This window comes from Elgaria multicarinata, chromosome 10 (assembly GCF_023053635.1).
Source record: "Elgaria multicarinata webbii isolate HBS135686 ecotype San Diego chromosome 10, rElgMul1.1.pri, whole genome shotgun sequence".
Lineage (NCBI taxonomy): Eukaryota > Metazoa > Chordata > Lepidosauria > Squamata > Anguidae > Elgaria > Elgaria multicarinata.
In genome coordinates this window covers 56,976,603-56,998,594 of record NC_086180.1, presented here as the reverse complement: position 1 = coordinate 56,998,594, position 21,992 = coordinate 56,976,603, and the positions used below count along the sequence as shown (strand labels likewise).

Here is a 21,992-nt window from a genome sequence, read left to right as displayed (position 1 = left end):
CAAATCATTTGGTGGTTTCTTGACTTTGACATAGCCCCCCAACACACACACAAAAGGTTCTAAACTTTTAAGCTAAGAATACGGTTTTTTGCCCCCATCCCATTTGTACTGCCCATCACTGGAATACACCCCCCACCCTCCAAGAGCTCCAAAGTAGAATTCAGCCCTTAGGCTCAAAGAAGTTAAACACTCCCGAAATAAATTCTCAAATACACATTGATTTTATCTTGGCCATTTGGTAAAGAACGTCTGGCAAAACTGCACTGTCCAATTCAGATGCAGCAATTGCAGAAGAAAATGGTTTTAGGATCTTCAGGGACTTTTGCAGCTGAACCCAGAAGACATCCTCATCAAGCAGTGTTTCTTACATTTCCAGGTACTTTAAGATCCTCAGCTGTTAATGTTTCTCCAAGAGTTTCTTTGTATTGTTTTAGTACTTCCAAAGGAGATCATTTATTGCAGTAATATGTGGATATTTATCCATTATGTTCTCCAATTCTGCTTTAACGTTACTTGCACTGCCAATCAGCAAAGCAAACGCTTCACCACTCCTATCCATCTCTATGGCCTTCACATATTTTACAACTGATATACTCTGCAGTAAGACTGTTCTCTCCTGGTTCAATGTTTCCATTAAAAAAACTAAGGCCCAGTTTCCGTTCAAACAAGCCACTGTCTGTGCTGGCCACATTTCCCTAATTACCCAAACTGGCACTTGTTATATCATCAGAACCTGGGTGGTATGGCAGCAACCCTCAAATAACCCATGGACTGTTGTTTGCATATTTGAGGGTTGTTGCCCACCCCAAATAAGCCATGCTGCCCAGTGTGGGCAATAAAGAGACATTTGGCCAGCATGTGCAGTAGTAGCTGCAACAAGCCATAGTGGCTTGTTCCAGCCACTGTAATCATGCAAACAGAGTTCCTCCTTGCACATTTGTCCATTCATCTGGTAAGTACTGCAAGACCAAGTGCTTTGCTGGTGTTAGCTTGCATGGATTATACTACCCATTCATATTCTGGCTTGCTCAAAAAAATTCTCTTGGGCAAATGGAATGATGGACTTGGCAATTTAAAAGCTTCAAACATACAAAATTTCAGTTGTTGACAATGGCATTCCAGTAGAACATCAGTTTTTCAAGAACTTGTTCATTTTTTCCTGATCTCCAGGTGCCATCCCCTATACAGATGACGCTATTGAGGGCTTTGTATACAAGATGTTTGCAATACTTAGATTACTTGAGGATGTTGACCGACCAACCGTTTGTGATGATGCTGATGTAACAGAAGCAGCAGCATGACTTCTGGATCGAGAAAATTGGGTAGCGAAAACTGCACTGGTCCTCCTCACTTAACATTTTGTAATGTATCTAGGAAGTGTCATATTGACAAGGATGAATTGAATTTGGTCATCCTAGTAGGAATAGGAAATACTGTATCTTTAACATTTGACAGTATTTGCGAACCACTTTTTTCCCTCAGAATATCTTGCAGTATGTAAATGCTTCCACATGTTAAAAGTTGATCTCACCATTTTGCTGAAGGGGAAAAACAAAACAACAAAAAAGTAGTTAGCTTGCATGTAAACACTAAGCTACAGTGTGTAGAAAATTAGTAATGGACGGAGGAGAGGCCTCGCTTTCCTCAAAGTTAACTGCACATAACTTTCCCGCCCTGCAGGTCTCACCTTACTGCTACTTGGGTGTTTGTGTGATTTTGCTATAAAGCAGCAGATTAGCAGACATTCAATTATGATTTGGGGTACCTAATGCAGCTAAAATATTGTTTACATTTATCTGAATTCAAAATATTGAGCTCTTTACCTTTCAATAAAGTGTACTTTCTTTCAGAATCAGGTTCCTTTGAACTTCAAAATCTTTAGACTGGCTCTTTCTCTTCTCCTATGCCTTTTGAGCAAGCAAGACAATGAGCTCCACGTTTCTAATTTCTACAGGAATAAATGGATACCGCTGCCAGAGTCCTCCACTTCCAGTCTTTTGTGGCCCAGATCCATCAACCTCAAACAAGAGGAAGCCAACAATAAATACCACACAACACTAAATCTTTCTTACTTCTCTCATGAAACTGGTAAGCAAAAAACGCACCGCTCTCTTGCATTTGAGATTTACGCTGCTCCGTTTTTCCTCAGTCTACAAGAATTGTAATGTTGTGATACCATACAGTCTTGCCTAAAAGCCTTCCTATTACTTCATTTTCAGAAATAATTTGGGAGGAGTAAATGTCAGGCAGTCATATATGAACAGTCTTAAATCAGGGGTAGGCAAGCCAGTTCCCTCCTGATGTTTTGTACTACAACTCCCATCAGCCCGAGACAGCATGGCCAATCATCAAGGATTATGGGAGTTGTAGCCCCAAACATCTGAAGGGAACCCTGCCTTAAATATTTTATTGTTCATTCTAAATGAAAATATTTCATGATTTTCTTTTAATTTTCAGAAAAAATAAAATAGTGTGTTGGTGGAAAAACCATGCTTTTCACCAAATGTTTCCTTTTTTGTGGGGTTTTTTTTCACAACTCTACCCATATCACCTCCTCTCCCCTGCATGCACTCTGCATTATTGAATTTGCAAATAACTACTGTGATAGGGAAATTCGCAATGCAATGATGTGGCACCAGGCATTCTATGTTGTGCAAGATGTGCAAATGTTTAACTTAGAACAATGAATAAGCCATTATAGAAATAGCAATCCATTCTGGCTGAACTTCCTATATAAATGTCTGCTTTTACCATGAGAGCACAGGCTCCACATGCTAGACTCTAGTGATGGTTTGCTGGCTAACACACCTTTTTGTACAGTTTTGCTGAGCATAGCGCCTGCTTTTATATCATGAATATGCCAACACTGTACAATAGCTATTCAAACTTTAGCTTGCTGCCTAAAATAAGGCAGCTCACTGAAGGCAGCTGTTTAGTCCAAGCCACACTTGAAATATTTTTCTATGAGCTTTTAGGGTTTTACTAGGAAAAGGTTCACTCCTTCCACACCCACAACCTATTGGGAAGGATCCAATGGGGCTTTAAGCATAATGATGAATATACATGTTGAGAACTCTGCCTCTCTTCACTTGGCAATGAAAGGTAAGCTAATGACTAAAATGTTCCCCCACTACCATCTGCAGTTTTTACAGAATCGCCCATAATCCATTCATTTGCAACTATTCATAGTACTCACCCAGGTGCTTGGTTTTTCAAGGAATAGTCATGTCAGTGACACTTCTCAAAGCTCTTGATAAGCATCCAGACATCTGCTTAAAAATAATAATATCCCCATCTTATTTTCCACCAGCAAAAGGTTTATATGCACCTAAACCCCAAGGAAGTACAAAAGCCAATTACTAGGTCCTTTAAAAGCCAAGGGTAACATTAATATCTGCAGTAAATAGCTATACTGTGTAGAAATTTAAACATCACTGACATCAGCCACAGTAATTCTAGAGCAATGTTATCATGCATCATAGCAGACATTTTCTTTGTTAAGTTTGTATCTCCCGACAGGATCCAGAGGAAAGTTCCATCCTCACCTCTGGGTTTAAGGGAGAACTACTTTACCCCTCTGTGTTGGCCACTTAAAGCACCATCAGCCTTAAGAGGGCAAAGCTGAAAAGGGGAAAGGCTACTAAAAGAACCCTGCCTTCCTGAATAGTTTGACTCAAAGCACTGACTCACACATTCAAATCAGAGTTAAGAGCTGAACTGAGTTTTCTTAAATGAAGACCAAAGTGCTCCTCTTTCCCAAAATGCATTATTAGGGGTAATCAGATACCTGCAACACTTATCACTGACCCATTCATTGACTGCAATTTCCATTTTGTGACTGGATCTATCGAGACTGCAGACCTCATGGCTCCACACCTGGCCAAACGTGGGGACTTTTCCATTTCTTCCCAACCCCATTTTTTTGTGTGTGGGGGGGTTATCTATCTAGCCTGATGAAGAATTCAGTAGAACCTGAAAGCTTACACATTTTGGGGGAATTCTGATTGATCCTAATAAACATATTGCTTAACTGGGGATGGGGTTCCCTTCATAGACCAGCATGGCTATCTTTGCTTTTTAATGCACTTTTCAATAGTGTCAATTACCACAATCAACACTTTTCAAATTCTCCCTCAGATCCCATTACAAATCCTCACTTATGTGAGACTGGGTAAAATCTGCCAACCAACACCTACCCCTAGGAGCCTCACTATTCCCTTATCTAGCTGCATTTCCTTATGTAGCATTTTATTACTTTGCTCACATCACCCTAAGCTTTTTAGACAAAACTTATGTTACCCAATATTTAGTATAGCACAAAAGATATTGCACAGAAACAAGTAATCTCAAGCATGGCATTAAGTGGATCATTAGAAAGCACCATCAAAATAAGCAGTGCTTCACAGAGCAAGAGGCAAACACTGCAAGTTGCTGTCTCAAGGAGCTTACAGCCTACGTCATGCATGGAATTCATTTCAGTTTGGGAAAGGGGTTCCTGGACAGCAGCTTCTTGGAAAATGAAGCGGAATTTGAAAGCGGATTTGGAGTGAGAGAAAAAGTAGTAGCACCACACAAGTTCAGGAAGGAAGTCCCAGGCAAAAGGAGCAATGGAATAGGAGTAGAATAATTTAGAGGATGAATGGTAGCACTGGAAGAGAGTCATAGTCAGGGATGTAATGGGGAAGAAACATGGAAAGCTTTTGAAAGGAGAAGGAGCTGGTGGTGGATGCAAAACAGGATGGGCAGCCAATATAAAGGGTTGATCCCACAAGTTTTGAACTTTTGACAATGGAGTTTTGGGTAAATGGAGGTGCAACAGAAAAAGGTGTAAGAAAAGGTTTTTGACATGGCAAATAACCAATATATGTACCAAAATGTGCTATTCTAGTTAAGCACAATGTAGAGGAAAAGAGGGGGGTTGCACAGTGTTTTAAGGGGAAAGTATCACTTATCTTACCGTCTACCAAAATGGATAGCCTTCATTCAGCCATTACTTCCAATTTATTCAACTACAGAATACATTATGGAAGGCCATGCTTGTAAGTAGGCAAGATATGGCTTGAAGCTGAGCCATGACCATACCTGAAACAGGAGAAAAAAACTGGCAACTTTAGCTATTATTGATATCCTAAAAATAATAAGCCTGCCATCTTGTAACAAATTTATCCTTACATGTATCAAAGATCGATCAGTCTGAAGAATAAATTATTGTAACCCAACAGTAAGTCGCCAGCACCTCATTGTTTTTAAAACTGCTACTGAGAAAGTACCATGGTAATACTAATATAGTAAAGATTTAGTTTTGTTTTATTATTTTTATTACATAAAAATAATAAAGCATCGGCCCCATAGCCGATGCTTTATGAAGTAGTTAGACTGTGGCACTTTGTGAAGTCTTAATGAACCATTTTAAGCATCAAGATCAACTCTAGGATTATTTATTATTTATTCATTTTATTACATTTATATACCGCCCCACACCCGAACCTCTCTGGGCGATTTACAACAATTTAAAATGGTAAACATTAAAAGTATACAAAATTTAAAAACAGTGCAAGACAGTCCATACCTCAGAGAGTGAGAATTGTGGAGAAAAACATGGGCCTTAGCTAGACCTAAGGTTTATCCCGGGGTTGTCCCTGCCTGCTCCTGGGATATCCTGTGTGTCATTTACATGAACAGGGATGACCCCAGGATAAACCTTAGGTCTAGCGAAGGCCATGGATGTCTCATTGCTCCCCAATGCTACTGCATAGCCAAGAATTTAAGCCAAATAGTTTCTTAAGTTCAGGTGTCAGGCCAAGGTATCCCCGCCCCCCAGCAAAGCCAGTTTAATGTTAGAACCTATCAATTACACCCTCAGTGATCAGAAGCCCCCCGCTGCAGGGTGAAAGGAGCAGTAGAGCAGCACTTCACCTCCTTGTCCTCCCATCCTTAAGATTTCACTAGATGGGCTAGAAAGCTTCTGAGGGGGAGGGAAGCAGGCTGGCAAGGCCTTCGGATAACTCACATCCTGGCCTTGTCAGTGTCCTCCCCTCACCACACACCCCTTTTCATCCTCTGGAAGATCACTTTTCCAGCCTTGGAGGCCAGCCAGCTGTGAGGGGTTTGATCTCAGACTCTCCCTTTCAAGGTTGAGTGCTGTCTCCAACCTTGGAGGGAGGAATCCCCACAATCCTAGTCCATCAGACAATGCCTATGGGTCATAGGATTGCACTCCAAGTCAACTTGTCAAAGCCACCCATGCAATCTATTATTTCTATGGGAACAATATGCAAGGCCCTTAGAGAATTACCACTCTTCACTCATTATTATCATCAAGAGTATGGTTCAAGTATAAAAAATACAATACAATACAATTAAATATTAAGGGCACCATCCTATGCATGATTAGCAGAATCCAGGGCCACCCTGCGAGTTTTAGGGCTTTTCTGTCTTACATTTGCATAGGATTCTGCCCTAGATCTCTTCATTTAACAAAGTTGGGTACTTTTCACATTGTTGATTTTTGACTATGACATTGAGGAGACATCTATTGTGGACAAACTATCTTTGAACATAATGGCAAGAGCTTGTGCATCCAGCACCAGGAGTTGGGCTTGCGTTTGAGACCTTCAAATGAACGGTAATGTTTCTCACGACAGGATCCGAAAGCAGAGAGCGCCAACCCTGCCCCAGGTTTTAGTGAGAGGAATGCTCTGCCCCCCTGTGTTAGACGTTCTAAAGCACAGGTCGCTTTAGTCGCGCGAAGTGTAAGGGGCTCAGAAGAAAACACGGACGGAAACGGGACGCATTTTAACCCCCCACCCCCACCGTGCGCATACCGTGTGAGGAGCGACGGGTCTCTGCGTTTTACGGCCACCTCTCCTTTCCATGCAAGCTACAAACGTTTCCTCCCGTTCCCCCCGTTTCATCTTGGACATAGCCATTCTCGCCTGTTCGCCCTCCCCGCACTTCCCAGAGAATGGCCGGTTCCCCACTTAGTAGGCCCAGCAGCAGGCACGATACAGCCACACTCACCACCCAAGTCAGAAAAGAAAGAACGAGCGCGCTCGGTGAGTTTATATAGCGAGAAAACGGATCCCGCGAGACTAGATCCCGGCGCGTGGTTAATGGAGGAGAGGGGAGGCGGGCCCAGAATGTTCTGTCCGTCCACTCCTGGCGATCCCTTGTTCTGGCCGCGCAGTTAATTCGTGGAGAGGAGAAGGGCGCGTCTCACTGGAGAGAGTAGGAGGGCATGGGATGGGATTGCCAGAAGATCCAGCCCTGGGCAGGCAAAGCGGAAGCGGGGGTATTGCTTTTGTCTCTACACCAGACGGCCCCAGCCCGATGCTCTCCAAATGTAATGAAGTACAACTCCCAGCGTCTTCCACCCAGCAGGCAGCCCAAACAACTTGAGGGCACCAGGTTGGGGAAGCCTGCTCGACCCATTGGATTTCATCTTTCTCTCCTTTCTTCACGCCAAAGTAAAAGCTCCGATAGAATTAAAGCTTTTTCAAACTGAGGTTTTCTGGGGAGGGTTTGTTTGTTTGTGTTTGTATGTTTGTTCAGCTTTTTTTTAAAAAAAAAAAAACTTGTAATGTTGATCCTAACATAAGAATCATACTGGATCAGACCAAGGGTCCATCTAGTCCAGAATTCTGTTCACACAGTAGCCAACCAGTAGCCAAAACGAGGACAAGAGTGAAACAGCACTCTCCCACCCATGTTCCCCAGCTACTGCTGTACTTATAGGCATACTTCCTCTGACACTTGAGGTAGCACATAGCCATCAGGACTAGTAGCCCTTCATAGCCTTTTCCTCCAGGGATTTATTCAATCCCCTTTTAAAGCTCTCCAAATTGGCTTTTGTTCCAAACAGGCTTATTGTTCCAAGAGGGAAGAAGCAAAGTCTCCAATATTATTATGCTCATATTCCAGAGATGGAAAGAGGCAGAGAGACTGGTTTACAGCAGCTATGCCATGTAGTTCACTGTAAATATCCCCCATATGGCAAATCGGGGAGCAGCAACATTGTATTTCATTTACGTGGGCTTTTTACCCATGAGATTACAGACAGTTAAATTACAACATGAAGGGTAGAGCCAAGCAGGAATGTTACTTTGAAATAGTTTGCACATTACTGAGTGCAGTTACAGTTGCAGGCAAGTAACTGTGTGTGTATATGATGTGTGTCTGGTTTAAGCAATTGCTAATATTTATGTTGATTAATAAAGCAGCCTAGATATAGAAGGGTGAATTTTTGGTTTTGTGACTGATATTTGTGATTTTCACAGGAGTAGTCCAGGACTGATTGGTATCATATTCCATAGACTGTGTCAGGAGTTACATACTTGACTAATTTCTTTTTCCTTTTTTAAAAAACAAACAAACAAAAAGATTTTATTTTCTCAACAGCAAGTTCCATAAAATAACAGAAGTAGATAAAAACATAACAAAGGAAGATAAAAGTAATAAAATAGGAAATCAATTATTCTTTAGAGTAATACAAATCAAAGATTGCACTTCCACTTAACTAAGTATGAAATAAGTCCTAAAACCTTAGCTAAGAGCGTCCAATACGCTGCAAGTCCATTGCCCAGTAGTCCATGCATATTACATCATATATATTATATTCAATTACGGTGAGCTTGTTAATGAATAAAAATCTTTTTACCAATACACAAGTAAATAAAGCACTGAAACAATTAGGGTGTAAGCCTTTTGAAACTGAAATAAACCTAACTTTGATGATGGTGTAATAATTCACTTTGTGCCCACTGGATTAAGCAGACTATGTACTTCCTTAAAGAACCTTATTCATGAAGTTTTCAAATAGGCTGCATTCAGACAGCACGCTAACCCATGGTTCAATGAACAGCCCACAGGTCAACATACAACCCACACTCAACCATTGAGTGTGGTGAGTTAGTGTGTCGTGTGAACAGCTCCATAGCCTTCCAGATATGTACTGCAAGACCTATATCTGCCAAGTTTCAGGAACCACATCAGATAACATCAGACCATCATAAACCACTGGGGAATGGTTTTCCAGTCTGTCATTGTATACATTTGAAGCCAACAAGAGCTGGTGCAATGTAGCAGATGATGTGTGGGTAGTGTTGGACTGGGGATACCTGAGTTCAAAGCCCCACTCAGCCATGAACCTCTGAATCAGCTAAACCTATTTTATATGGTTGTCGTGAGGATAAAATGGGATAACTCAACATACACCACCCTAAGCTCCCTTGGAGGAAAGGAGGACTGTAAAAGTATTTTTGGGTTTTTTTAAATGATGAGTCCAGAGTGATGATCGGCATGTACCTTTTCATCATGCTAGTGTAATGTAGAGTTTAAGAAACTAACAAAGCAATACTACCCACGTCAAACTCAGAAGTACATCCCATTGAATTCAAAAGGGTTTACTCCTAGGTAAGCGGACATAGAATTGCAGCCTAAGAGATGAAGTGAGCAATGATGAGGTTTGGTTCAAATCCTGCTTCGGCCATCATGCTAGGTGGTCTGCAGAGCTAGTGAAGATTATTTGTTTGTTTTTTTAAAGGGGGGGGAGTAGACTTAGATTTCTGAGCAGAGTATCAGTGGGAATAGGGGGTAATTTAAGCTTTTCCCTGCTGGCCATTTCTGTGCTCTACTTTCAGATGATGTTTCCCTTGCAGAGTTCCAGAGATGCATTTGCACATGTAAAAAATACAGTTCTGAAGCTGAGAAGAGGGGACTAACTGAGAGCAATTTTGAGCAGAAAAATGGCTGGCAAGAAAAATGTTAAGCTCCTTTTCCTCCTTCTTCTCCCTACTGTCACCATTCCTCCACTCCCCAGAATCTCAAGGCTTCTTTTCATTTTTAAGACATGGTTTGAACTTTGCTGCCCACATTTGCCTGTAATATAATGTGTGTAAACTGGGCCCCAAGCCAAGCCATATCTCTCAGCCTTATGTTCCTCCACCACCTCTGTAATATAGTGATAATACACTACTGAGTTCCCTTGCAGGATAGCTGTACAGCAGGCCTCCATGTCTTGTGATTATCATGCTGAAAATAGCCCACTAGGTATGCCCACAGCAGGGGCAGCTATGTTAGTCTGTCGCAAGACTCTTTGTTGTTTCAGCAGACTCCTGGTTTGCTAGATGGCATAGGGTGGCCATATGGAAAGAAGGACAGGGCCTCTGTATCTTTAACAGTTGTATAGAACAGTTGTAAATGGAATTTCAACAGTTGACATGTGTATGCATGCAGCACCTGGTGAAATTCCCTCTTCATCACCACTGTTAAAGCTGCAGGAGCTATACTAGAGTGATCAGATACAAAAGAGGTCAGGGCTCCTGCAGCTTTAACTGTGGTGATGAAGCGGGAAATTCACCAGGTGCTACAAATGATGCCTGCTGAAATTCCCTTTCTATACACTTGTTAAAGATACAGGAGCCCTGTCCTCCTTTCCATATGGTCACCCTACTTAGGAATGTTCCATTCTTTAAGCCTTAAAGGGGTGCAGAGCCATTTGGGGGCAAATTCCAATTTGGAGAAGCTCTTGGGGGTGGCATTTCAGTGGGAGGTGGGGGCTGAAGGCAAAGAGGCAGGGCAGAATTCCAAAACATCAGCATAACTTAGTGTAAAGTTCTTCCTACCAGTAATTATTCATTAGTAGAGGCATTCCAGCTTTTTAGAATGGGGAATAACTGCACAAAACCTGGAAATCATTCAACAATCAGTGGCTGGGGGGAAAGGGTGGCATTCTGGGAACCCCAGAAGGCCAGATTTGGAGGCCTGGAGAGCTGGATTCCCCCCACCCACCCTAGGCCTGAGGCTGCAGCCCTGCTTGAAGGCAGCCTAACAGAAAAAATTAAATCAATAATGTATTTTGGATGCCTGCTTGGGACTGCATAAAGAAGACTGTTGTCAGGAATCTGGCATGCCCAATGCATGAGTAATGGGGCGCATCTGATTTGGTGGGTCTTAATCCCACTATAAGCATTGCTTTCAGTGGGATTGTGACTCACAACACTCTGGAGTGGTGTAAGTGCTAAATGTTATTAATACAATCCACAAATAGAATTGACTTTTGACTTTCGAACCTCTCATTGTTGCTAATGCATGGATTTATCAGCAACTATATAAATATGGGTTTTACCACCTAATACTGAAAATAGCTCATGTTCTCTTTCCAGCCCACACACTGTCACAGCAACCCACTATTTGACTTCCACAATACATCTGCCCTGCAATTAATACTTCTAGGTTACCATAGGCAAATATTAGAGGTAATAGAGTGTACAGAAACAATGTGTATTTCACAATGCAGAAGCACCTTTTTGCATTTCAGTTATCAAAATTCAAGAATCATAAATTATTTTTGTTTCTCAAAGGCAATTTTCAAGCTGCTGTTATGATCCCCTCTTCCTAGGTGGTGTGGAATTCCAATTAAACCATCACAGGGTTTAATTTGGAAGAGAAAGCATTGTAAACTTAATGGTGCCTTTGCAATAGTTGCCTTATTTATGGATTTCTGAGCTTAGTGGAGACAAATGGTCACTTCTACAGAGCAGAAGATCTGCCAAAGAGTAGCCCCAAAGGCTACACTACCAATTCCAGCCAACCTTGGTTGGAAGCTCTCAGTTTCCTTCCACATTCTATCTACAATTAAACTACTCATTGCTTTTTGTTGCTCCTCTGTCCCCTACCTTTAGCTAGGTTCTGATGCAAATCACATTCCATCAGTTAGAGATGGGAATGTGATACGGGGATGGAATCCCACCTATCAGAAGAAGACCTTCTTTATCACCCATTAATGAAACATCAACTGAGCATCCTCCTAACTACTAGGAAGCAATCAACTTTTATCATGGGAAGTGGTTTGCCAGCAGCCAAACACTATTCACTTCAGAGTAACTGCATTGGAGTCAGTTGAGTTATGGACACCAGTCCTATTGAATTGGAACACATGTCCATCTATTCCAGTGTCCTGTTTTCAATGGAGACACAAGCAAATAGAAGGCAGTAGTTTTTAAATGACTAATATATATATAAGGTGCCTGAATACACACAACTACCCAAACCACTAGTGGAGAGAGATGATTAACAAGAAACCCATTTATTATTATATAAAAATTACAAAAAAGCTGATGTATCCCATAGTTGTTAAACAATAGTGGTGTTGGGTACTATAATGCAATAAACCAATAATTGGAATGATATTCCTACTATAAGACTATGCAAGTCTATAATATAGCCCAACAAAAACACACTAACACACTTTAGTACATTAAACACATTTGGCAATACATCAGTACATAAACATATATTCACAGATATATTATAAATAAGGTTTGTTCTTATTATATTTTGTTCTTTCTAGCGTTGTAAGTTGTTGACAGGATTTTGCAATAAATTTCCCATTTTCGCTGCTCAAGCTTCCTCGGAACAAACGCCATAACAGGTTAAACCGTCAATTATAGAATATTCATCCTCAAAAACTTTCTTGCGAGGGAGAAAACCCCTCCAATTGAAGGCGGCCTGTCTGTTTATGGTCTGAAGGACATATGAAGGCAACAACTTTTAATCCTAAACATCTGGAATGGACCAGGCTGCCTATTTTTGGTCTAAGCCCTTTAAAAAAGATAACTTAAAAAACAGAAATGCATCTTTCCCTCTCTAGTAAATTGTATGTTTTAGCAACTGGGGTGAGGCAGCAAGGAGAGAACATATGCTCATGGAAAGGTTTCATATTTTATGTAGCACTTTCCCTATTTAAATTACTCCTGGGCTAGTATAATTCATGTCATGCACTGAGTATATTACCAAATGATTAGGTCACAGATGCACAGAAGCTTATTCAAGCTTTTACACCACGGAAGGTGGGGAACTTTCTTTTAATGAGTTATTAGAACTCATAGCTGTAATAAAGACAAATATTGTGCGCACACAGATTGCTGAGCTCTGCATACAAAGGCAGTCTCATTGTGACTCTCTCTACAAAGGTACTGATTTGCATAGGGAATACAACTTCATGAAATGTAATTAAGCAGCAAGGTGGGAGAAAGAATGGCTTTATTATAAGATAATCACACTCCATGGGCCATTTATGGAGAATTGGTCTGATGGTAAAAACTGCTATAAATAATCTAGATATGAATGAAAGCCATAACTTGCTATCAGCATAAAATGTTGACCTACTTTATGTATTTGGTGACAGCTTGTTTGGTCTGATGAACTTGGACAGGCACTGTGAGGCTGCTGACGCTCAAATTCCTAGACAAAAAAAATCTCCTGGCAATTCCCCCCTCACCGTAAAAACAAATAAATACTAGTTTTAATCCCCTTACAGTCTATTTATGACTAAGGGGATCACTGTGTACCTTTCTTGATTATCAGAGGTGAAAATGGATGGGTATGGGCAGGTACAGAGTACCATCAAAAGGATCCACTTAATAAATATAGACTATGTACATAGGTTGGTCTTTAGGAGGATGAGTTCAGTGCATAATTTCTTTAAAAAAAAAAAAAAAGTTCCAGAGTTCAGGCTTGCATGAATGCACTGCCAGTACAGTTGCCAATTATAGAGTATTTTATTTATTGTCAGGTACCCAACACTGAGGATTGATAAACCAGTAAAAGCCAGTTTTTGACAAGCTCCACCCTTAACCCCACAGGGTCTGCTATTTCTGATTTGTCACATTCCACTCTGTCTGCTCTTGGCCTATTAGAATTCCTCTGACTGTGTCCCTGATCCCTGGGGCCATGCTGTGGTTCAGCTAGCATTGTAAGGGACAGGGAAAGACAGGCTGAGGGCAACATTTTCTAGCTTGAAATGTAGAGGGATTCAGAGCAAGATGTGCTAGGCTAAGTAGTCGTAGGGCCTTTGGGCATTTACCTCACACCCACAATGAAGTGGAACTTCGCTGGTAACATTTTGGCTGGTAATGTTTGCAGCCAAATGATCAGCAGGCTACTAAAAGGAAATGTAGTGAGTTTCTTCTGACCTTTCAATAAAATTATATAAGAACGGTTGTGTTATAAATAGGTCTTTTTGTCTTACAACAGAAAGGAAACACGGGCTGCTTGTTTGTTCTAAAGGGGTACAATGGGAGCAATTGTTCGCTGTTCTTATCCTCCTGATACTCTTTTTAAAACTAGCATTTCTTGCTTTTCCAGCATTTCTTTAACAACTATTTAAAAAGAAAAATGTCTATGTGATTTGCTCTGATGATCCTGCTGCTTTTATCTTTACTTGTTTTCCAGAGTTAGTCCGCTGCAGCTAAATCAACAGAGTCTTGTGGCGCCTAAGAAGACTAACAAACATATTGCGGCTTAAGCTCTTGTGGGCCCATTTTGTTACATTTTTTAAAAGTCAACAATTTAACAAACATTGCTTGGCATTAGTGATAACCATGCTGTTAAATCGGAACGCCTGTGCATGTACAGGGAATCCTTCAAGACAGATGCAAGAAGACATCTCATTCAATAAGCAGTGTTGTGAGGTACCACCTTACCAATCTATAGCGAAGAGCTATTCTAAACAATAGTGAGGAAAGTCTGGAAAAATATTGGACAATATTGGGGAAAGAGGAAAATTAAATGCCATATGTACAGACCGTGAAAATTATGTTAAATGTAGTGGCCACTCTCAAAGCAGTATTGGTGATAACCCAAATGTTCTGGCATTGGTAAGCTAATTAACACCCACAATACAATAAAAACTCACTATCTCTATTCAGGCCATAGGTAACAGAATTGAACTTCATAAGGAAGGAAATGATCAAAGGAAAGGAAATTGATCCTTCGCACTGGTGCACTATTAGGAAAAGGGCTTGGGGGGATTAAAAAATTCCTAAAAAATGAAGGGATGAACTGATCTGATTCAAACTTGGCATGCTGAAAGCTCTAATTAAGAGCTCTCAAGTTCCCAAGTTTCATCTCTTTATCTTTAAAAATGATGGCGTTGCGGGCAAGGAGGGTGCATTTTCCACATTTCTTTTAAGGTGAAAATGTACCCCTGGTCATGCCTACTCAGGAATAAGAACCTAGAGTTAAATGGGACCTCTCCCCCTCCCCCTTCATGGTTGAGTGGAGAACTGCCATGCTCTCCTCTTTTGTTAGGGAGACGGCCCTTAGACACACACGCCCCCAACAAAGAACGGAATGGTTGGATAGAACACAATGACAGCAATACACAGGAGGGAGGAGCGCATTTATTTCACAGGGAGGGAAAATAATCCAGACTTTCCCCACTCCAAAAAGAAACAAAACATGGAGGGGAAGAGGCGGAATGAGTGCAGGATGTGGACAACGTCATGTGAGTACCAGGCTGCAAAACCGAATACCAGGCATGGTGGGTGTGTGATAAATCACTGGTGTGATGGATCCCTGGAGGAATGGGGTGGATGGGCTATGCCTGGTTCTAGAAAGTAAAAAAGAGCCAGATCTCTAGTCTGTATGGAAGCACCACCTTCAGGATGAGGGGGGAGGGGGGCTCTCTGTGAAGAATAAAGCCCTGCCCTGTGCCTCTGCTGAGGGGCTCTCAGTATGTCTATTCATGCTAAGGAGACGGCTTTGCCACATGGACCATTTCGGCCGTGCTGATTGGCATCCGTGTCAGCGGGAAAGCTGATGCTTTGCTACTAGCAAATACCTTGTTTACATCTATCCCTAGGTGTCGCTTCGTTTTCCCCTCACACTTGATTCTTGTACAGCTGGCTGGCAGCAGAATGAGCGGGCGGATTTCGTGGTTAAACCTTTGCTTGACGGGGAAGGCGAGGGATTTTGGAAATTCCACGCTCCGATTGAGAAATATTTTCTCCGGTCCAAAAACCGAAACTGCAACACTTCCACGTCTGCACGCATCAAGTGATCACTTGATGCATGCATGTGTGAACATGTTGCAGTTCTGAGCGCCGTGGAAATGTGAAGCGGAGGCATTGCCTGGCTGAGTTGCATCCAATACTACTCTTAAGTCCTAAAGTGCGTAAGGGCGAATTCCCTGACAGGCAAAGGCAAACAACACAGAGCGCCTCCGTCGCCGTCTTCGGCGCCACTTGACCCCTAAGGCTGCCCTAGTGTCTCGGACCGCCTTTCGCCTACCTCGCCCCGGGATTGGCGGTTGGGCGGGCCCCCACCCGAGATGGGAGCCGGTGGTTGGCTCGTGGCGCCGCCACTAATCAGGATTGACCTTCCCTTTCTCGGTCGCTGTCAAAGTTGATCGCCGGGCGCCGCACTGCAATGGAGAGAAGGGAAGAGGAGCCACTGCACCCGCCGCGGGGGAAGGAGAAGCAGGAGGAGGAGGAGGAGGAGCGGGAGGAGGAGGAGGAAGGAAAAGGGGGAGACGGAGATTAGTCTTGTCCCGGCTGGCGGAAATCACCGAGGCGCTGCTGATACGTTCAGATCTCTCGGCCGGGTCTGTGTTTTGTGTGCTAAGCAAATAAACACAGCTCCAGAAATGCTCCCGCTGCCGTTGCGGTGCTGCTGATAGGATCGTCAGCCGCCGCCGCCGCCGCCCCCCTCCCGGCTCCCGGTCTGGTCTGGGAGAAGCAGAACAGGCAGCAACAGAGCTGGGAGGGAGTGGATGCCCTCGCTGTGCCTCTCTGCCTCCTCTCTGATCGTGCATTGCTGGAGGAACCGAGAAGCTGATCCGTCTCCTCCTCCCGCGCCGCAGCTCCCTCGTTCCAATCCCAAGAGCCCCGTCAAAGCTTTCGTTTCTCTCCCTCTCTCTCTTCCCCCCGCAACCCCACTCCTGCTATCCCTTCCCGCCCCCCAGCCGCGGCCTCTTCCCAATCCTCCAACCATGACCATTTCGGTTTTCACCTTATAAAGATGGCGGTGTGGGATCACTGCAACCTTTAGACTCATGACTGTCAGAAACATCGCCTCCATTTGTAATATGGTGAGTACTTTTGGCCTGCCTGACCTGTTTGGGGAGGGGGCTTCAAGCGGGGGAGTTCGCGTGCGAGGGGGTGTTGGGGGTGGAGGAGAAGGAAAAGGGAGACCCTAACCCTCGGCTGCCCCGCCCCCGTATAGAGGATTAGGGGGAATGGCAAATGTGGAGGAAAACAAGGCACCTTCTTCCCAGAATCCGCTTTCAAAGCAGCCCTCCGTTGTCAGAGTTTCAGACTACAGTCCTGTTCACGCTTACCTGGGAGTTAGGCCCGCTCAATAGGGGCGGGGGTGGGGCTGACTTCAGAGGAATTATGCCTAGATCAGGCTACGGGTTTGAAGAGGGGAAGCGACTGAGGAGGTCTGGGAATACAGGGGACATTTGATCCCTTGGAGAGAAATGGAAGTTTTTTTCACAGAAGCATATCAGCACTGTGTTGTTAGGTGTGGATGAACCTGAGGTCTGGATAAATGGATTTTGGATACCAGGGATGGGATTCTTTAATATGCAAAAATGTTAGGCAGGTCCAGAGGTAAACATGTGATTTCAAACTGGGAAGTGCTCTTTGAGGAAGCAAAAGTAGCTGATTCAAATTATAATTCCTTAGGCTTCTGTGGGTAAAGTAAGATACAGCCTTCAGTCTACCCGACTGTTTAGATCAGGAGCGCAAGATACAGCTTTGACCAAGTTTATTCTTTTTTCAGTGATGTTTGCCAAGATTTTAATTAATTTAGGTATGAAGTGTTCATCTTGGTTTTAAACTTCTTGCTCCAGCAGGTCAAGATTTTTCTAAAGTAATTCCCACCACTTGTCCTTTGGGTCAGACTGGTTAATTGATAAAAAGCCCAATTTGTCAGGAAGTTCCATCACACTGGGGGTTGACACGCTCCCTACCTCGCTTCTCCGCCTGTGTTTTCCTTCCTCAAGTTCCTTCCTCTTTCAAAAGAGGAAGTACACAACGAGCATGAGGCCCACTGAGTCCGCTGTTCTAATGGCGCTGCTTCTCCTGCACGCAGCAGGAGAGAGCAGCAATTCCAGGTTTAAAAATACATCGGACTTAATGAGGATTTTTTTTGTCGCGCAAGGAAGGCCAGAAGGGGCAGAAGGCGCGCGGGAGGCAGACAACATCATGTGAGGGACCTGAGCAAACTCCGTGAGTGCCCAGTAATGAGCGTGCAATAAAATGCTCGTGGGATGGAGCTTTTAGAGTGGAGAAATGGAATAATGTCTTTTAGGGGGTGGCACCAATAGTGGGAAAGGTTGGAGCTCTTTTGCACTGGGACGAGGAGTCTTATAGTGGAGTAGTAAGCAGAGAAAGGTCACAGGGTCTGTTGTGGAATTGACCAGCTCTGTGTGCACCTATCCATTCCTGCTCCATGATGGTGTCATCCAGATTTTTTGGATTACAATTCCCATCAACCCCAACCATCATGGCGAATGGTTTGGGATTGTAGCCCAAAACATGTGGCGGTCTCCATGTTGGGGAATGATAGATGTATGCTCTGATTTGCTGTAACAGTATGTGAGTGTTTAGGATGGAGTGCATCAATGACTGCAAGGGCACAATATCATAAAATATGATGTTGCACCAACCTTGGTTAGTGTCGCATGCATTGGCACAAACAACCAGGGTCTATAATCCTCCTTGAGTTATTTGATCTGCTGGAGGACCTTTGAAGTCAAAAGGTGTACATGTAAGTGATTTGAGGGAAGGTGACATATTTAAGTACCTAATTAGGGTGTTCAGTGACCCACTTCTGAAAATGTGGGCTTTGAAATGGTCTTTATTTCGTACATGCTTTAGCTTTTTATTTTATTGCTGTTGCTCTTATTGTAGTAGTAGTTATTTCACTTCCACAACAGAGATTGTACATGCTGTCAGCGTACTGGACAGGTTTCCTTATCCTTACTTTTTAAACTATTCCAGACACACTAGTAGGACAAGTTTTGGGCCTTCAACCCTGAATTAATATAACAACATACACACCCCTACACACACACACACGGTACTTCCAGATTAAGCTTTTATTGCTCCATCAGCCTGCCTCCTTCATGGACGTCGTTGTTTTCCACTTGTAACCCTCTTGTGTTTTCCCACCACTTCTTCTGTCTTTTCTTCATACTACAGTAAATCCGTAAAGGAGAAAAAGACAGAATAGCTGCATAATGTCTTCTCATTGGTAGTGCTAGAAGCAGCCACAGATATGCTCAAGACCAACTCACTCATATCAATGGCTACTAGACATGAAGGCCGTATGCTACCTCCAGTATCAGAGGCAGAATGCCTATGTACACTAGTGGCTGGAAAACATGAGTGGGAGGGTTCTGTTACACTCATGTCCTCCTTGTGAGCTTTTCATAGGCATCTGGTTCGCCACTATGGGAACGGAATGCTGGACTAGGTAGGCCTCTTCTTCTGTTTTTACATGTGACCTTTCCCTATTCTGGTAGTTGTGTGAATGAGAATTACATCTGCATATAGTGAAAAAACGTGGGAAGTATAATGATAATACTTCTAATATGCTCAATATTCTTCACACTCTGTAATCCTTACATCAGAGGCTTGTAACTCCAGGTTGCAGCCAACCCTGACTGTCTGCCAGCAGAATGTGCACAGAATGTCACAGGCTTAACAGGGCTATGTTTCTGGAAGTTACAACCACCTTGTAAGTCAGGATGTTATAATGATCCTCATATGACAAATTGGAATGGGGGCCTGAGAGTGTGGCCATCCAGAGAGGGATTGTTGCGGCACTGAGCACATTCTCTTTACTAGTGTGCTACACCAGCTTGACAACACTCACTGGTGGACAGATTTGCGATCTCTGGAAATTATTTTTGGAATTCCAGACTTCACTGGTCTTTAACCCCCTGGCTTCCATGCATTGTGTTTCCAAGGTTTATTTTGTGTGGGGAAGTGAAGAAGTCAGCCTGCAACCAAACAATGGTGACAAAAAGTTAATGTGAGAATTGGCTAAGAGCAACAGTGTGTGGTCTCACAGAACCCTGCTGGGCATAGTGAGATCCTGAAGCCATTTCTACCCATCACCTTGAAAAGAGGTTTTGACTCTCTCTTACTCACTCACTCTCTCTTTTCTTGTGCATTTGTATCAGTCTTTAATGTTACAAGGGCAGGGCAGGATGCAGAAGGGAAATCCGGCATGAACATTATCCCCAATGCAAGTTTTAATGCATGCTGATTTGCAGAGAAGCTGATTTAAGCCTTACGTATAAAAATGCTCTGAGCTTGGAGAAGTGGGACAAACTATGATCTCTCAGTTTTATATGCTGGCTCTCCAGCTCCTTCCTACTTTGGTAAGGTTGCACCAAAAGTGCAGTGGTTGAGTTTACTCAGTCCCTGTTGTAAGGATGAGAAATAGTAGCACACAGAACCTTTCCATTCAGAACCTGGAGGCAGACCTTCTCCAACCTCCAGATGTGTTGGACTACAACTCCCATGGTAGTTGCTGTCCAACACATCTGGAGGTCTCCAAGTTGGGGATAGCTGGACCAAGGCTATGAGAACTGGAACAGTGAGTGTGCTGTTGGGAGAAGGGCCTGCTGTTTCTCCACATCAGCAGTGGCTCTCTCCGCTGAGGTGCCTGACAAATTGCTAGGGGAGCTTCTAGCTCAGGCTTTCCCAACCTGGTGGCTACAATTCCCAGTATTCCCAACTATTGGCTATGCTGGCTGGGGCTGATCTGGAAGACACCAGATCAGGGAAGACTGGTTCAGTCTGGTACCTACTCCTCGATTTGGTGTTGTGTATGCCTTAGGGCTGATCTGCATATTCACCAAAAATATGTGGTACAACCTTCCCCCTGTGGAATGCACGTGGAGGGTCACACATTTGAATGGTGTCCTCATGTGAAAGCTCTTGTCTGTGGAAAGCTAGTAGGTTAGGGAGAAGGATTGTGTTGTAGGCCTGCTTCTCTCTTACCATTGTCACCCATGTACCTTCAGTTGCAATCACCCTGAGGTGGGAGGTTTTGTGCTTCCCTCGGTGTGCTGTTTGATGACTCTGGGAGTTCAAGAGGAATACTAGAGTCTCTTTCTTCCTTTGAAGCAGTAGGGAGCAGCCTTTGAAGCATTACGGGACAACAGGAGAAATTTCTCAGTTTTTCTGCATTTAAAAAAATACGCATTTGTTGGATACCTTCTTTAGGAGTTTAGCAGTTTCTGTGCTAAACCGGTGTCTGTCAGCAGTAATGGATTGGATGAGGGCGAACAAATTGAAGCTTAATCCAGATAAGACAGAGGTGCTCCTGGTCAGTCGAAAGGCAGATCAGGGAATAGGGATTCAGCTTGTGTTGGATGGGGTTACACTCCCCCTGAAGGCGCAGGTCTGCAGCTTGGGTGTACTTCTGGATTCAGCCCTGAGCCTGGATGCCCAGGTTTTGGCTGTGGCCAGGAGTTCATTTGCACAGTTAAAGCTAGTGCGCCAGCTGCGCCCATTCCTAGAGATGTCGGACCTGGCCACGGTGACACATGTCTTAGTTACTTCCCGATTAGATTACTGTAACGCACTCTACGTGGGGCTGCCTTTGAAGAGTGTTCGGAAACTCCAGCTGGTTCAAAGAGCTGCAGCCAGATTGTTGACCTGGGCTGGTTACAGGGAGCATACAACTCCCCTGTTAAAACAGCTCCACTGGCTTCCAGTCTGTTTCCGGGCACAATTCAAAGTGCTGGTTATGACATATAAAGCTCTATATGGTTCGGGTCCAGGTTATTTGAAAGAACGTATTCTCCCTTATGACCCTGCCCATGCTTTGAGATCTTCTGGAGAGGCCCTTCTTTCAGTCCCACCTTCGTCACAGGCATGCTTGGTGGGAACATGGGAGAGGGCCTCGGTGGCTGCTCCGGTGCTCTGGAACGCTCTTCCCGGGGAAGCTAGGCTGGCTCCCTCCTTGATGGGCTTTCGGAAGCAGGCTAAAACTTTTTTGTTCAAGCAGGCCTTTGGAGAATAATCCAGCCCTCCATCTATGTTAATGTCTTATAATTTTGTTGTGTATTTTTTTAAATTGTTTATGGTTTTGTTTCCCCCCCCCAATGTATATTTTAAACTTTGTAAGGCCGCCTTGAGGCCCAGCATTGGGCAAAAGGCGGGATGCAAATAAATAAATAAATAAAT

General features: G+C 43.4%; 1 protein-coding gene, 1 long non-coding RNA gene and 1 other non-coding gene across 4 annotated transcripts in view; 1 reads left to right on the top strand and 2 right to left on the bottom strand.

The window, feature by feature from the left end:
* Window positions 1-198: 198 nt before the first annotated feature.
* On the bottom strand, window positions 199-7,019 carry LOC134404851 (uncharacterized). The gene is made up of 5 exons (XR_010025906.1): window positions 6,825-7,019; window positions 4,958-5,082; window positions 3,197-3,272; window positions 1,824-2,018; window positions 199-1,538 (listed from the first exon to the last, which is right to left on the bottom strand). It is a non-coding gene; the product is annotated as an uncharacterized LOC134404851 (long non-coding RNA).
* LOC134405225 (small nucleolar RNA SNORA26) lies at window positions 3,502-3,619 on the bottom strand. Its single transcript, XR_010025951.1, has one exon. It is a non-coding gene; the product is annotated as a small nucleolar RNA SNORA26 (small nucleolar RNA).
* Window positions 7,020-16,198: 9,179 nt separating the features above from the next.
* The window catches only part of USP46 (ubiquitin specific peptidase 46), a 48,480-nt gene continuing 42,686 nt past the window's right edge, over window positions 16,199-21,992 (top strand). For both annotated transcript variants that reach the window (XM_063136311.1, XM_063136310.1), the window contains exon 1: window positions 16,199-16,870. In XM_063136311.1, coding sequence (XP_062992381.1) covers window positions 16,835-16,870 — 36 coding nt within the window. In that variant the 5' untranslated portion in view covers window positions 16,199-16,834. The remainder of the gene's footprint in view (window positions 16,871-21,992) is intronic.